The following is a 15,793-nucleotide window of genomic DNA, read 5'->3' on the forward strand; positions in this document are numbered from 1 at the left end:
TAATCAGCTAATAGTGATATGAAATTATGAATAATAAAATAATGGACAATAATACAAATGTTTATTGAACATTGATTATTTGGACCTTATTGGACCTGATTAGACTTGATTGAAACTTATTGGACCTTATTAGACCTGATTGGAACTTATTGCATATGATTGGGACTTATTGCACCTGATTGGAACTTATTGAACCTTATTAGATCTGATTGGAACTTATTGTCCTGATTGGATCTTATTGCAACTTATATAAACTTATCTGAACTTATTGGACATAATACTTAATTTTTTAAGTTGAGGAGAACGCATGCTAAGGCTATGTTCAGTTCACCTTATTTTTGCTTATTTCAGATCTAATCAGATCAGATCAGATCAGAAAAAATAAGTTCAGATCAGATCATGCTTATATGTAAAAGTCATTATTACTATTAAATATCTTTCATTACATATATAAGTAAAAACTATAATAATTGAATATTAATAAAGTACTCATTGAGACGAATCAAACAAGATCCAACATAACTATATTTTTTCTTATATATTGAGAAAAATCTAAAAGATAAGATCTTGTAAATCAGATCAAATCAGTTCACATCGCATCACATCAGTTCATATCAGATCAGATTAGATCAGATCAGAAAAAATAAATTCAGATTAAAAAATAAGTCTTCATACAACGTCTTTAGTCGTAGCTGAACCTCAATTCCAAAAAAGTAGAAACAAAATGTCCAACGTATACACTCGTCTACACTGTCTGTTTTCTTCAAACCGAAATTCAGCAAACTCCATCAAATCTAAACTACCACAAATCCAGAATCCAAAACCCACAAAATCAACCCCAAACATAAACGCAGACATTAACCAAGGTGTTAAAGAGCTCTTGGATGAGAGAGACTCTAAAAAACTCGTAGAAAAATTCACTTCTCTTTCTGAGCACAAGTATTTTAGAACAAAGCATAGAATTTATGGTAATATAATTCATCGACTTACTCTTTCCAAACAATTATCTTTGATTGAATATTTACTGGAATCCCAGAAGATTTACATTTCTGGGGAAGCATTTGCTGCTCGGATTATATTCTTGTATGGGAAAGCTGGGTTATTTGAGCATGCACACAAGCTGTTCGATGAATTGCCTGATCGAGGTTTTGAACAAAGTGACAGAACCTTTAGTGCTCTGTTGGGAGCTGGTTGTAATTCTGGGAATTTCGATAAGGTTTACGAGCTTTTTCAAGAGGTGCCCGTGAAACTGGCAATTAAATTAAGTATGGACAGTTATAATGCAGCACTTCATGCACTCTGTAAACTTGGTCTGTTTGATGATGCAGTGGCATTGCTTGATGTGATGGAGGAGAAGGGATTGAAGCCAAGTGTGTGTTCGCTTAATACGGTTCTGGGAGCGTTTTATGAGAAGGGAGAATTTGAGAAAGGTGAGAAGATATGGGAGAGGATGATTGGAAGTGGTGTGGTTCCTGATATGATCAGCTATAATTTCAAGTTGCAAAAACTTGTTAGTGAAGGGAAGATTTCAGAAGCAATGGAGTTGATCATGGAATTGGAAAGTAAAGGATTAAATCCTAATGTGGGTACTTACAATGCCTTGATTATAGGATCTTGTAAGCATGATGATTTGGATGGAGTAAGGAGATGGTACACTGAGCTCATGAGCCGTGGTTGTATTCCAAACAGGGTAACTTTCCACACCATTGTTCCTTTTCTGTGCGACAAAGGCGATTATAGCTTGGCATTTCAAGTATGCAAGAGGATGTTTAGGCGTCAGTGCTCGGTGGATGAGTCTTTGTTGCAGAAGGTAGTTGATGGATTGGCAAAGAACTCCATGATCGACGAAGCCAATATTCTTGTAGGACTAGGACGGTCTAATAGTTTTTTTCCTTATAATCTTGTGTTGCCTAACCAAGGTGTGGTAGGCTTTTTCCTTTGAGGCTTTGCTTGGAGGGCCAAGTCTTATATATTGCTATGTTAACTAGTTGAACTAATAAGGTTTTCGAGGTGCAATGTCCAATAGTTAAAACTATACTTGGAACTTATATGTTATATCTATCATTATCTATGATGCTTTATTTTCTAGTACAAAAAGGGATTGTCAAGTCACTCTAAAACACAGAAAAAAACATACAACCATGTTGGTTGCCATAGATGTACTCCAAACTTATAGGGTGTCATTTTCAGCCTTATTGCTATGCTACAGGCTTTTTCGTTTGGGACTTAGCTTGAATGTCTAAATGTTATATATTGCTATGTTTACTACGCTAGTCTTGAACTAATGAGGTTCTATAGTGCAATAGCTAATTGTTAATGCTTAGCTTGAAACTTATCTCTATCAGTACGACAGTACCTATAGTTCTTTGTTTTTAAGTTCAAAGACGATTTGCAAGCGGCACTAAACAAATAAAGCCTTGTTTTTAAGTCCAAAGACAGGATTTGCAAGCCATCTATACAAATATATTAATAGGCGTGCGAAAGAAATCTTATGTGCCACGTGGCACTCTTCTAACATTTCTAATGCAAAATGTTTAATGTCTATGTGTACTCCTCACTTTAAAAAAAATATGTAAGTGTAAGGTATCGAACACATGACCTATGATATGAAAAATAAGAGCTTAATTATCAATACATTATGACTTTGTTGTCTAATTTTTCAAATAAAATATGATGAAGTCTTGCAATAATTATAATTAACTAAAAATACTTAAACAAGTATATACATCTGTAATACTCTTAGGGTCTGTTCTCTTCGGCATAAAACAGTTGAACTGAATTGAACTGAACTGAACTGAATTGAACTGAACTGAATTGAATTGAACTGAACTGAAATGAATAGTGATATGTGAGAGTAAAAGTATTGTCCAGAGCTGAACTGAATTGAACTGAACTAAACTAAATTGAATTGAACTGAATTGAACTGAACTAAATTGAACTGAACTAAAATGAACTGAATTGAACTGAACTGTTTTCAAACTCAAACCTTTCAATTTTTTTTATATATCACGTTGTGACGTGAATTTTTCAATTTTTTAATGTATAAAAATTATGAAAAGTTAGCAAAACAGATTATGAAATTTAAAAATAATAACATATTTATTTATTGTAACTGACTCAAGACGTCGCTTGGGGAAAAAAAAATAGTTCTAAACATAAAACACATACAAGCATGTTAGGTGTCATGAATATACTCCAAACTTATATGGTATCACCCTCGCCTTATTATATATTACTCTTTCCTTCCCTATATATTCTTTACAGGTTGTGCGAGAGCACCTAGATGTTATTCAACTTACCAATCAAACAAAATATTCTTTACAGGTCGACTTCAAGGTCAAAGTTGACATTGTAACACCATTCAATTTTACATTGCAGGACTGATTTCACATTGTAGATGCAGATAAAATGTTCACCTTTCATTTGCATGTGATTGCACTGCCATTTTACTAGCTGGTCTTCTTTAATTGTTCAATACTTCAAATTCAATTGATAATTTGCTTAAGGGTATCAATCAAATGACTAATTGCAACCAGTAAATCAGTATTAGGGACAAGGTGAGTGTATTGCAAATAGTAATTGTGTATTAGGATAGGGTGAGTGCCGCCACCTCAACTAGCTACTACAAAAGTTTTGCAAAATACAACACATTGTAGTTGAAAATGTAGAAAGTGCCATCGAGCCGTACTGTGCTATCGTCATCTTATGTTTACATGGGGATGTCCAAGTGGGAACAAGTGCCAAAATGCTCATGCCCTTGAAGAGCTTCATTCTCCGGATAGTTTTTGCTCCATAATCTATTAATCTGTAACCATTATCGAGCTGGGGAGCATCGCCAATGTGCTAGCTGTAGATTTGCCCATTTTGTGACAGATTTGTGTGATTTTCTGGCAGGAGGAGAAGAGTGTTCATTGATTCAACGTTCTCACTACAAACTCCATTGTATATAGGAGATAGAGTTGGATCACAGAAACTAATAAGTTTTGATTCCTCTGGTTGGTGTTGTAAACTGTAATGCCAAGCTAACTCTCTGTTTTGCCAAAGAGTATATTCCTTGTGCATTTGTCTATTGCGAAAACAAATTTGGTTCAGACAAGTGGGGAATGTTGGGTGAACCAGAAAAGGTTGGATAGAGCCGGATCTAACGTCGGCTAGGTAAGCGTCTTGTAGTAAGAGGAGCAGTTATGAATCCTGTAGACCATCCTCATAGGGGGTGAAGGGAGGCCCCCAATTAGTAGAAAAAATCCCACAACCCCTTGGGGTTATCCTGCACTTGGAAGAAGAGGTAGAAAAAGGAATAAATATAGTGATAATTTTATTATCCGTCGACGTAGTAAATAAGAAAGAAAATGAAAATAGAATTAGTTTCTTCATCTTTACATAAAAAAATATAGGAGTAATTAACTGTGACACCTTCACTAAAAAAATCCTTTTGTAGCGAATCATTTATTAAGAAAAATCGAGAAACTTAACACAAAGGCAGAAAAAGAAATAATAGTAACTTAGTCACGGACATCTACCATTATACCCACAATGATTGGACACACAGTTGCTATTTATAATGGAAGAGAACGCGTGCCCATTTACATAATAGATCGTATGGTAGGTCATAAATTAGGAGAACTTGCATCAACTCTAAATTTTTGAGGACACGCAAAAAACGATAATAAATCTCGTCGTTAAATTGAAGTTAATAAAGTTAATATAAAAAATTATAGATACTTATCATTTATTAATGGAGGTAAACTTGATGGTTTTTTTAAAAAAAAAAAGAGAGAAGGAAGAATTTGATTATCTTCGTAAGTACCAGTGGCGTCTACTAGACAAGTACCAGCCACAGAAGGACGATGAGGGAACTGCTAAGGGGTACTATATATCGATATTTGTTGACAAAGTACGAAGAGTACCTGATTAGATCGGCGGGCGTTCCTATGAGGAAACACTTATGATATTTTTTTTTTTTTGGAAATTAAGTAATGTTATAAGCTCAATTCACCAAACACCTTGAGATTGCATTTGCAATAAAAAAGATAAGCCTGGACACACCTAGGAGTTACAAGCTCTCTATCCACCTTCTATCACTATCTTTTACTTTAAGACTAAGAAGAACTTCTATGTTTTACAACGTATATAATTTCCTGTACAGTGTTCTTAATCCTTGTAACTGTATGCTCCCAATAAGCTTGGTTGCGATTTCTCCAAATGAAGTAGATTGTGGCAGCAATAGTGACTAGCATCACCTGTTTTTGCAGCCTACTCCCCTTGAATCTGTCCCTAGCCCATCTGCACATATGCATCAGACCCCTGCTTCTCCATGGGACATGTAACCATTCCATTAGTCTATTCATACATTGCCAGCTGAAATGACAATTGAACATGAAGTAAGCTATGGTTTCAGAAAAAAGCCCACAAACCACACATGTATCATCATTGCTGATATTCATCATTTGAAGTCTAACTTTGGTTTTCAATATATTTTGCACAGTAAGCCATTCAATTATCCTGTGCTTAGGTGGAGAGAGTCTGTTCCATACACTTCTACACCATTGCACCTGTTCACCATTTCTTCTTATAGACTAATAGTGCTTCTTAATGCTAAAGTTAGTTCCCTTAGCCACGCATCCCTATATAGCCTTGTAGTTGGCTCATTCTTGGCTGCACAGATGTATTTTCATGCCCAACTGGCAGTGGCTGGAGCTTCATATATAAGTGCTCCAAGAGTTATCTCTTACATATATTTCACTAACCCACTTGACCTATAAGTTGTCCTTTTTCTGGGACACAAACCAAGCCAGCTTACTGATGGCTATCATATTCCACAAATGGGCGTCTCGAAAACCAAGCCCTCCATTAGCCTTAGTATTGCATAATTGCTCCCAATGAATAGCTTCTGGCTTAGCATCATTATGAGTTCTACTCCACAAGAAATTCCTGCAGATATTATTAACTTCTTTTAGCACACTCTTAGGGAGAACAAACATTTGGCCCCATTTAGGGATAAGCATGGGTCCAGGACCCTACCCGGACCCTGTTGGACCCGATCCTAATTTAAGGGTCTGGGTCCAACTTTTTCAGACCCTAAGGGTCCAGGTCTAGGTCCAAGTGAACTTTTTAGGGTACGGGTCTTAAAATTTTGGACCCAGGCCCGACCCTTAGACCCTAAACTTATTTAATATATACATTTTAACTTTTTTAAAAAAAACAAATTGATTTTCTAAATGACTAAAACCTAACTAAAACACCAAAACACCTATTTTGAAATCTTATGTAAGTTGTGTTTGTTTCCTTTTTTTCAGTTTGTATGTTTGTGTTTGTTTCATTTTTTTTAAATTTATATATTTGTGAATTGTGTTTGTTTTTTTTTTCAATCTATATGTTTGTGTTTGTTTCATGCAAATTTCAGATGATTATTGATATTAATAATGTTGAAAATTTGACAAAATAAAGAATTTAGGCCTGGACCCTCCAGACCCTAAAGGTCTGGGTCAGGGTCCAATTTTTTCAGACCCTTAGGGTCCGGGTCTAGGGTCTAGCTAGACCCGACTCAAACTCGGCCCTTGCACATCCCTAGCCCTAGTAGACATTAATACTCATGAGCACACTGTTCACTAGCTGACATCTTGCTGCAAATGAGAGATGTCTAGTAGACCATGTTCTAATTCTGAATACCATCTTCTCAATCATCTTTTGACAGTCTCTAGCTTTCAATTTGGTTGTTGAGATTGGGACCCCCAAGTATCTAAATGGAAGAGTCCCAAACTGAAACCCACTTACATCAGTTACCCTTTGGATTTCATGAGTAGTCATCCCAGCATAAGACACTTCTGATTTAGCTCTATTAACCTCAAGGCCAGATGCATTAGAGAACATCTGAAATCCTTGAAGTAGAGTGTAAATGGATCTAAAATCGCCATTACATAATAGCAGAAGATCATCCGCAAAGCACAAGTGGGAAAGCTTTATGTTCTTGCATTTCACATGAAAAATAAACTCTACTTGCTCCCCAACAAAGCTCAAGACTCTATCGAGGTAATCCATTCCAAGGGAAAATAAGAGAGGAGACATGGGGTCCCCCCCTGTCTCAGACCTCTCTGAGCACCAAAAAAACCCACTTGGGGATTCATTCACCATAATTGAGAATTTGGGAGTAGTTATACATGTCATGATTTGTTGTACAAACCAACTAGGAAACCCTACACCCTCAAGCATTTGTTGAATGAACTGCCAATTAACAGTATCATATGCTTTTTTTAGATCAAACTTCATCATACAACATGCTCTTGTGGACCTCCTGTTGCAACATTTCACAAGATCTTGACACAGCATAACATTGTGCATAATGCTTCTCGCAGACACAAATGCACCTTATGTGGTGGAGACTATGTCAGGAAGTATTTTGTTCAACTTTTCACTAATCAACTTAGTGATGCATTTGTACAGTATGGAACAGCAGGCTATTGGCCTAAATTCAGTGACACTCTTAGGACATTTTACTTTGGGAATTAAGGTAAGTGTACTGACATTAATTACCTTAAGGAGCTTCCCAATCTTGAAGAAATCAAGAATTGCTTCAGAGACTTCCTCCCGAATAACCTCCCAGTTGTGCTTGTAAAAAACAGTTGTTGAACCCATCAGCACCTGGGGCTTTCCATTTGGAATGCTAAATATCACTCTTCCAACATCATCTTTTGTGAAAGGAGCATTAATGATTCTCATATGGCTATCATTTATCCTCTTCCCTTTATTAACAAGTCCAGCAAGCACAGGCTGCCGCTGCTACTTTTCAGCAAAGAAGTTCTGGTAGAACTTTAGAAATGCTTCCTTGACCTTCTCTGGAGTATTCACCCACTCACCAGATGTAGTATGAACCGCATGCACTCTGTTGCTTACCCTTCTAGCTTTAATAGCCTGATAAAACACGTTAGTGTTTTCATCACCACACTTGAGCCAGTTGATCTTTGCCTTTTGCTGTAACATGGAGTAAACATTCCTTCTAGATGTCATATGTCTCTCCCTAGCAATCTTTTCCTTGTGCATCATTTCATCATCCAGCTTATCTTTAGCTTTTATTTTTTCCATTTCTACATCCCCAAACCCCTGCTTTTTCAGTTGCCTTATAGCTCTTTTAACACCTTTTAACTTTTCAACTACCCTATACATAGGGCACCCCCTTATAGGCTTTATCCACTCCTATTTCACAGCATCCAGCAGCACTGGGTAAGAGCACCGGGCATTGCAAAACCTAAAAGGTTTCTTCTGTTGGATGTCAAGATACACACTCAGCATAATAGGGGTGTGATCAAAATTACCTTCTTGCAAGAAGGCAGCTTCTGCAAGGTCAAATACATCCCTCCATTCACTATTTGCTAATGCTCTGTCAATCCTAGAAAAAAACTCTAATATCACCTTCCTGCTTGTTTGTACAGGTAAAGTGACGACCACTAGCTTTCACATCAGCCAAGCCACACTCAATTAGGCACTCAAGCATTGGTCTTATCTCAGCTTGCCTTACAGTACTCCCCAATCTGTCTTCAACACATGTCAGTGCATTAAAATCCCCTAACAATACCCAAGGTCTTCTGCATTTGCTTGCTAAATCTTTTAATCCTGTTCATAACTCATTCCTGCTGTGATGGTCATTAAACCCATAGACATATGTACACCAAAATTCAGGAGTCCCCTCGCTAGGACAGATTGCACAGTGAATGTACTAGCTAGTCATAACTAATATATTCACTTTAAATGCGCCAGGCCACCATCCCAGCATTATTCTTCCATTCTCATGACCTCAAAAGTTGGTTCAAGTATTAGGAGTAAAAAAAAATAGAGGTTTTTGAGTACGTTTGGTATGAGTGATGTTGGGGAAGAGAAATTAATATAATATTTGATAAATCGCGTTCAACCATCCAATATACTCTAGAGGTGATCATTTGCGGGTTTGGGCGGGTTGCGGGACGAGTCTAACCTTGAATTTTTGTCCAGTGGGCCTAATATGCCTGGTCCAAGCCTTTTATGCGGACTTAACTCTTTTTCCATGACCAGCCATAATAAACGGAAGGGTCCCCGTGAGCCTAACGGGCCTATTAATACCTTTATTTTTTTTTCAAATAAGTCTAGCTAATTTCCTTTAATATATATATATAGATCAAAAATAATTTTGGTTAAAATAGAAAAAAAAAAAGTTAATAATCACAATGTAAGGTGAAGAGAAAGTTAAAAAAAATGTTACAGAACGACAAATTAAGTTGTAAAGATAATAAGAAAGATAATTAAGTGTTACCAAAGCTATATTAGTGCAAATAAACTATATATTCCAATAGATTAATCAACATTAAATTAGTAAGATTAAAAAATTAAATTTCATATAAAATAGATATTATGATAAATGTGCCGAGCGGGCTAGCCCGCGATATGCTTGAGGTTGTCCATACTCGCCCATTAATATTAACAGGCCGGGCTTGGCCCGCCTATTTAGATAATTTTATCAAAATTTGTTATCCAAACCCGCAACTTTAAGGGTCGGTATGGGCGGGCTTAGCCGGGCTGTCCCATCCCGCCCGTGAAGATCTCTACTATACTCTTAAAAATAATTCTTTTTTATTGTTGACACAAACACCTAATGAAGTAACAACTAGTGAGTGTCCCGGGCGATGCCCCAGGTTGTTTCTTTTCATAAATTTTGTTTCGTGAGGAAAAAATTGACGTCATAATTTGAAGAATACAAGAAATTGGAGTAAGAGTTTATGTCTAAGATAGTCTATTATCATTACCATTAATGTGTTAGTTATCTAAATACTTGTGTAGTTCGCTCCCAGTGAGGAAAGTACTTCAGAGACGCCACCTCATCGACGAAGCAGGGTGCCCCTGTTGTGATAGAGAGGATGAGACGCAATTACAATATATTCTATCGTTGCCCGAGGTCGCTGAAGTTGTGGGAAGAGTTGGGTTGTCATATATTATTGCCAGGGGTGGAAGATGAAGCCATGTGTGATACCCTCGTTAGATGGAGTGAGATGGATGCAACTGTGGTTCAAAAGGGATGCTATATCCTATGGAACGTTTGGGTTGAAAGAAACAGGAAAGTCTTTGAGTTTACAAGTCACCCTGCCACTGTTGTGGGCCAGAGAATTATGAGACAAGTTGTTGAATTTAATAACTATGCTGTGAGGATTTATGGAGGAGTGCGCTCCCCTGCGGCTACGAGCTCAAGCCGATGGTCTGCTCCCCCGTTTGGCGCTATTAAATTGAACACGGATGCAAGTTTGGCCGAGGAAGGATGGGTGGGACTTGGAGTGATAGCCCGCGACTCGGAAGGTAAGGTGTGCTTTGCTGCAACTAGACGTGTGCGTGCCTACTGGCCCCCCGAGGTAGCTGAATGTAAGGCCATTTATATGGCAACCCGCTTGGCCAAAGATCATGGATATGGTGATGTGATTTTTGAATCCGACTCTCTGGTAGCAACGAAAAGGTTATCGAAAGCAGCAATTTTCTTCTCGGATTTGGATGCAATACTTGGGGACATTCTTGCTATGTGCAATGCATTTTCTTCTGTTTCTTTTTCTCATGTTAAAAGGGATGGGAATACTGTTGCCCATAACCTTGCTAGAGTTGTGCCTTTTGGTGTTGAGCAATGTTGGGAACATCACTGCCCTAGTATTGTAACACCTTATATACTTATGGACACTTTGTCCCTTTGATTAATGCACTTCTCTTTCCCCTCAAAAAAAAAATCTAAATCCTTGTGTAATCTTTTAATGTAATATAATTACCGACCTTATCATATTCTATTTTAAAATATTAAACAATGATGTTATATTGGATCAATGGTTAAGCTGTCACTTTACCTTTCAAAGGTCATGTGTTCAATACCTTCTAACCACGAAACATTATTTTTTTAGTTGAGGGGTTTGACATGAAAATAGAACATTTACATTAGAGCCTTAGAGGAGAGTGCCACATGGCACATACACATTTTTATGAACGCCTTTTAATATCTTAGTATAGATTATTGTTGGTACCATTTATCTCCTCTACTTCGATTTCATTTCCTTTCCTTTCTATGAAGGGTGTTTGGTTCAAAAAAATAAGGTATGAGATATGGGTTTAGAATGACTAAAACCTATACTTAGCATTTGTTTGCAAAATTTTGAATTTTGAAACCCATACATCAAAACTATAAGGTATGAGGTTTAGAAATCCAAGAAATGAGGTGGGTATGACTCATTCCAAACCTTTAGGTATAAAAATAAAAAGGAAAAAATTTATTCCAAGACATATCCAAACACATGGAATCAAATATCAAGTTCCCAATTCCATACCACCCCAATTTCATTCCTTATTTCAAACCTATACACCGCTTCATGAACTAAATGCCACCACAATTTCATTCCTTGTTCCAAACCTATACCACTTCGTGAACCAAAGCCCACCCCCAGGTGAACCAACCAGCTTCTTAGAAGTACCTGAACTTGCTAAGAAATTTCCTTTACATTCCTTGGTCTATGAGACTCGATAGAACTTGCTAAGAAATTTCCAGAGCTTTGAGTTTGAGCAACAATGGCGACATTTCCAACTGAAATAATCGCAGAAATTTTGTCACGGTTGCCTGTAAAATCACTTCTACGGATAAAATGCGTCTGCAAATCCTGGAGCTCCTTAATAAAAACCCCTAATTTCATCCTACTCCAGCTCAATCAAACCCTAATTTCAAATTCCGATCGTCATCTCCTCAAATCATCAGCAGACGCCTCTTTCTATTCCGCCGAGCTCGATCTCCCCCACAACCACCTCTCCTTCACCAAGCTCAACCACCCTCTCCAATTCGATGAAGTCGAATTATTTGGCTGCTGCAACGGCGTCGTTTGCATCTCCGATTACGACAAAATCGACGTATTCTTACACAATCCTTTTACCAAGTCGCATCGCAAGCTCCCAATGAAACGGACCCCAAACCCTAGAAAGGATGTCGTATTGTTCGGATTTGGGTACGACCGCCACAACGATGATTACAAAGTATTGAGGATTCATCAAGGGTATAGTTGCCGCAAGTGTTGCTACAATGAGACTTCGTTGTATAGTCTGAACAATCATTCATGGAAAACTATTCAAGGTTTACCAAATTCATATTATCTGCCTTATGCTGATTCTCATGGTGTTCTTGTTGGTGAGGGTTTGTATTTTGTTGTGAGTTCCGATGAGTTGGATTTGCAGCAACGTAAGAGGATTGCTCGTTTCGATGTACGGACCGAGTGTTTTTCCCTTTTGGACTGCCCCAATCATGATGATAAGTGTAAGACTAATTGGGATTATTTGGAATTTCATATGAGAGAATTAGGAGGAGAGTTGTCTGTAATGGTGATATATCTTACTAAACTTAGTAGTCATATGTTGTTACCTTACGTTGATGAAGATAATGTGCGTAATCGTGTACTCGAGCGAGCTGATTTGTGGGTAATGAAGGAGTGTGGAAACAAAAATTCTTGGGTTAAATTGTTTGCCATTTCTGAGCTGACGAGTTTTTCGACTTCTGTTACTAGTATTAAGCCAGTTGTGTACTCCAAAGATGGGCGGCGAGTGTTGATAGAGATAGACTGTTTGGAGCTTGGTTGGTATGATTGGGAGTCCAAGAAGTTTGAGAAACTTACTCCTCGTGGCCTGCCTAATACGTATTACGACACTTCGTATATGCTGGGCAGCCTCGTTTCGCTTGAATATAAGGTGCATCCAGAAACTGGAACAGGAGCATTGCCAAGAAAGAACAAAAAGAATAAGTAATCAGAAATTTCATCTATCTTGTTAATGTTTATACTGTGTTGTACTGTGACTTGTCTGTTTCGTAATTGCTATGTTGATATATGGTATTTATTCTTAATCGCTTACTATCAATGCTTGTAAGGGTTGGGGATGCCTGTTATTCTTACCTAGATGAAAACCTCATAATTCATAGATTAAATCATGTTTAGGTAGCTGGTAACCTACATTAAGCGCGTTTCAGTAGATTAATCAAGGATTGCACTGACGCTGTTATAAGATCTTTCTGATGTCTGTTGGAATTCATAATTCCGAGGCCACTAGGTCCATTGTCAATGTTTTCCTTATTGCCTAAGGAGAGATATCACAGTGCTTCTTCAAGATAAATCCTATGATAAATCAATTTGGAGTATGTTCAATATCTCTATATTGCCAGTAGATTATTCCAATGTTTTTGCCTATGGTCTGTGGAGTACTCCATAATTGAAGTTTCTTCATTTTTATATCTTTATTATATACTCTGTATTTGGAATTAGATGATTCATGTTGAGTGATTATGCTTCTCTTTAGTAAGCTTTTTATTGTCTTCAATGGACCATATTGTATGCATTGAATTGGAGGTAATTCACACTCTGAAACTCTCCATTCTTTTCTGCAGTGAAGATTTGGACAATTTTCTTTCTGTGGGTTTCAAGTTGAGGCTATGAGCCTATGATCTGATTAAAGATGTGGCTGCTGCGCGTTCGAAACAATCTGATGTAAGTATTAAGGTCGACTTGTGTTGATCAAAATTTTCTGTTTCAACTACCTTGTTCAGCTGCTTCATTATTCTTTTTTTTTTTTACATATTTTACTGTTAACAGTTTGGCAATATACAGGGTAACCCTGCAGTACCCTTGACGTTGAAAAGAATCATATGTTTTTTGGTGTAAATGAGCCACAGGGGTGATACAAATAGAAATTATATTGGTATTTCTTGGATTGATGTTGACCGAACAGAAATTTTCAGCCTTATTTACAGAATCTGTAAAGAGAAACACATAAATTGGACAAGCAAGATTTTGCAATCTGATATTATAGAGTAGGCATCACTTTTTGTTGGCGATATTCGAACTTCAAACCATGAACTTGTTGGGTTTATACATATAGCTTAAATTACACAGAAGTATCTGACTCATAAATTATGTGCTTGACTGAGTTTACTCTTCTGATTTTGGTAAAATGATACGGACATGTTCTCTCATGTGAATCAAAATGTTCTGCTAAAAGCATTTGCTTTGTTGGTGATGCCATGATGGTAATTAACGTCTACACTTCGTGTTCATTTTGCATCTTTAAGAACTTTCTATAAGCAGAACTTCGTTATTGATCTAGGCTTCTGGCTTGTCTGCAAGTTGCATTTGCACTATAAAGTGACAGAACACCACTGAATCAATAAGATCCTTAACTTGGAAGGGTTTCATTGCACATTAATGTGAGCAAGTTTGTGCTCTTGTGATTGCCATATGATTTGTATACTAAGACCCAAAAGTGGTCTTAACATTAAGAATTTTAAACTTTCAATATAGTAGCTGTTTTCAGCTTCTTGGACTATTCATTGCAAGAGAAAGAACCTTTTGGATCTCTTGGACAGTTCGACAGTCTTAAACAAGAAGTGTTCATCTAAGTGTGAGTTGTTATCTTAATTGCACTGCTTCGAGCTCAAGTAGAACTCTCTATTGTAGGTCTGGACAGGTGTAGCAACTGATCTGCTCGCCCTCCATAAATTCCCTGAGTACATGAAGGTGTTCTAGTTTCCAGATGATATGTGGTCCAAATTGGAGATGTAAGGATGAAGGTGACTGGTGCGAATCTGCCATGAATTTGCTGCATCTAGAAATTTCATCCTTCCAGCTTGTAACAAGAGATGGTTTCTTTGCTCAATATAAACTCTCTGTGTTTCTTTTTTTTTTTTTTTTTTTTTTGCATTTGCAAAATTTGAAGAGGTCAATCATTTGTATCCCACGTGTACTTTCTTGAAGTAGATTTGGCTTGCGGATGTTTTTGTGAGTGAGATTCTGAGCTATTATGGAGATTCAGTTTTCTAGTTCTGTCCTTCCAGTTCCAGCCTTCCAGTTGCATTAGGTTCTAGGCTCATTTGAAGTATGAAGCCATCCTTCCTCCTCTTCGCGCCGACTTACATAGAGGATAAACTAACGTCGACGAGAATTATACGGAATAATAAGTATGAAGAGGAGAAATGGTAAAGTTCCGACTTCTGAGTCCAAGTTAAACTCAACCAAGAACAACAGTAACACTCATTCCAATTTATTTATGAATAAAGAGAGTTAGTCTTGCATGGACCTGGTTCACAATAAATATTATTGTAGACCAAAGCGACTTATTTAAATAGTGATCTTTCTTTCTTTCCTTATAGTAATCTTTTAAAATCTTAAGTTACATTATGTAGTTAGTATTTATTAAGTGATCATTTTTTTTTAATATAGTCACCCTTTCTAACATTAGTTTATCATAATGATATTAGTTTATCATAACAATATTTTCTCTTCGTGACATAATGACTTTTTTTTTCACAAAATCAAACTTTTCAATCTATATGTATTCATCTTTTACAAATTTTTAGGGGGTTTTTTCTTTCTTTTTAATTTTTGACAAAAAGTTTCTTTCTTTCTTTTTTATGTAGAGCGTAGTAGACCAATCTAGATTAATATTGTTTTTTTAAATGAAAGAAACAACTAGGGTGGATCTCAAGATTTGGGCCATTCTAAAGCATCCTTACAAATGATTAAAAAAAAGGGAAATCAGGAACATCAAACCAATAAGTAAGATTAGTCGTCGTGTGACCTCGATGATGCATCCCATCCGCAACAGCATTAGCCTCTCGAAACGCATGACAAATTTGGACATCCTCAAAGTGTTACATATTTCCACCTGCATCTAGAATAAGAGAATTAATATTCAAGGAAATTTTCCAAATATTTTTAATAGATTGGATAATAACCAAATTGTCACCCTCAATAATAAGATTGCTAATTCCTAAAGA

The 15,793-nt window shown here is 36.9% G+C and overlaps 4 protein-coding genes across 5 annotated transcripts; 3 read left to right on the forward strand and 1 right to left on the reverse strand.

Moving 5' to 3' along the window:
- Positions 1-724: 724 nt before the first annotated feature.
- On the forward strand, positions 725-1,942 carry LOC104901061 (pentatricopeptide repeat-containing protein At1g55890, mitochondrial). The gene has a single exon (XM_010688604.3). The coding sequence runs from the start codon at positions 725-727 to the stop codon at positions 1,940-1,942; it is 1,218 nt and encodes a 405-aa protein (XP_010686906.2).
- A 4,631-nt stretch (positions 1,943-6,573) lies between these two features.
- LOC125494129 (uncharacterized) lies at positions 6,574-8,079 on the reverse strand. Its single transcript, XM_048637701.1, has 3 exons — positions 7,891-8,079; positions 7,531-7,776; positions 6,574-7,221 (listed from the first exon to the last, which is right to left on the reverse strand). Exons 1-3 carry the CDS (start codon positions 8,077-8,079, stop codon positions 6,574-6,576), a joined length of 1,083 nt encoding a protein of 360 aa, XP_048493658.1.
- A 1,904-nt stretch (positions 8,080-9,983) lies between these two features.
- LOC125494130 (uncharacterized) lies at positions 9,984-10,697 on the forward strand. Its single transcript, XM_048637702.1, has one exon. It carries the CDS (start codon positions 9,984-9,986, stop codon positions 10,695-10,697), a length of 714 nt encoding a protein of 237 aa, XP_048493659.1.
- Positions 10,698-11,470: 773 nt separating this feature from the next.
- Positions 11,471-14,840, forward strand: LOC104901062 (F-box protein CPR1). 2 transcript variants are annotated; one of them, XM_010688607.4, is made up of 3 exons: positions 11,471-12,770; positions 13,409-13,508; positions 13,629-14,081. In XM_010688607.4, exons 1-2 carry the CDS (start codon positions 11,557-11,559, stop codon positions 13,455-13,457), a joined length of 1,263 nt encoding a protein of 420 aa, XP_010686909.2. In that variant the 5' UTR covers positions 11,471-11,556; the 3' UTR covers positions 13,458-13,508; positions 13,629-14,081. The 2 variants fall into 2 exon arrangements, with proteins under 2 accessions (XP_010686909.2, XP_010686908.2); XM_010688606.4 differs by lacking the exon at positions 13,629-14,081 and adding an exon at positions 14,475-14,840 and having other exon boundaries at positions 11,472-12,770.
- Positions 14,841-15,793: the final 953 nt, after the last annotated feature.

Source organism: Beta vulgaris, chromosome 8, assembly GCF_026745355.1.
Source record: "Beta vulgaris subsp. vulgaris cultivar EL10 chromosome 8, EL10.2, whole genome shotgun sequence".
NCBI classification, from domain to species: domain Eukaryota; kingdom Viridiplantae; phylum Streptophyta; class Magnoliopsida; order Caryophyllales; family Amaranthaceae; genus Beta; species Beta vulgaris.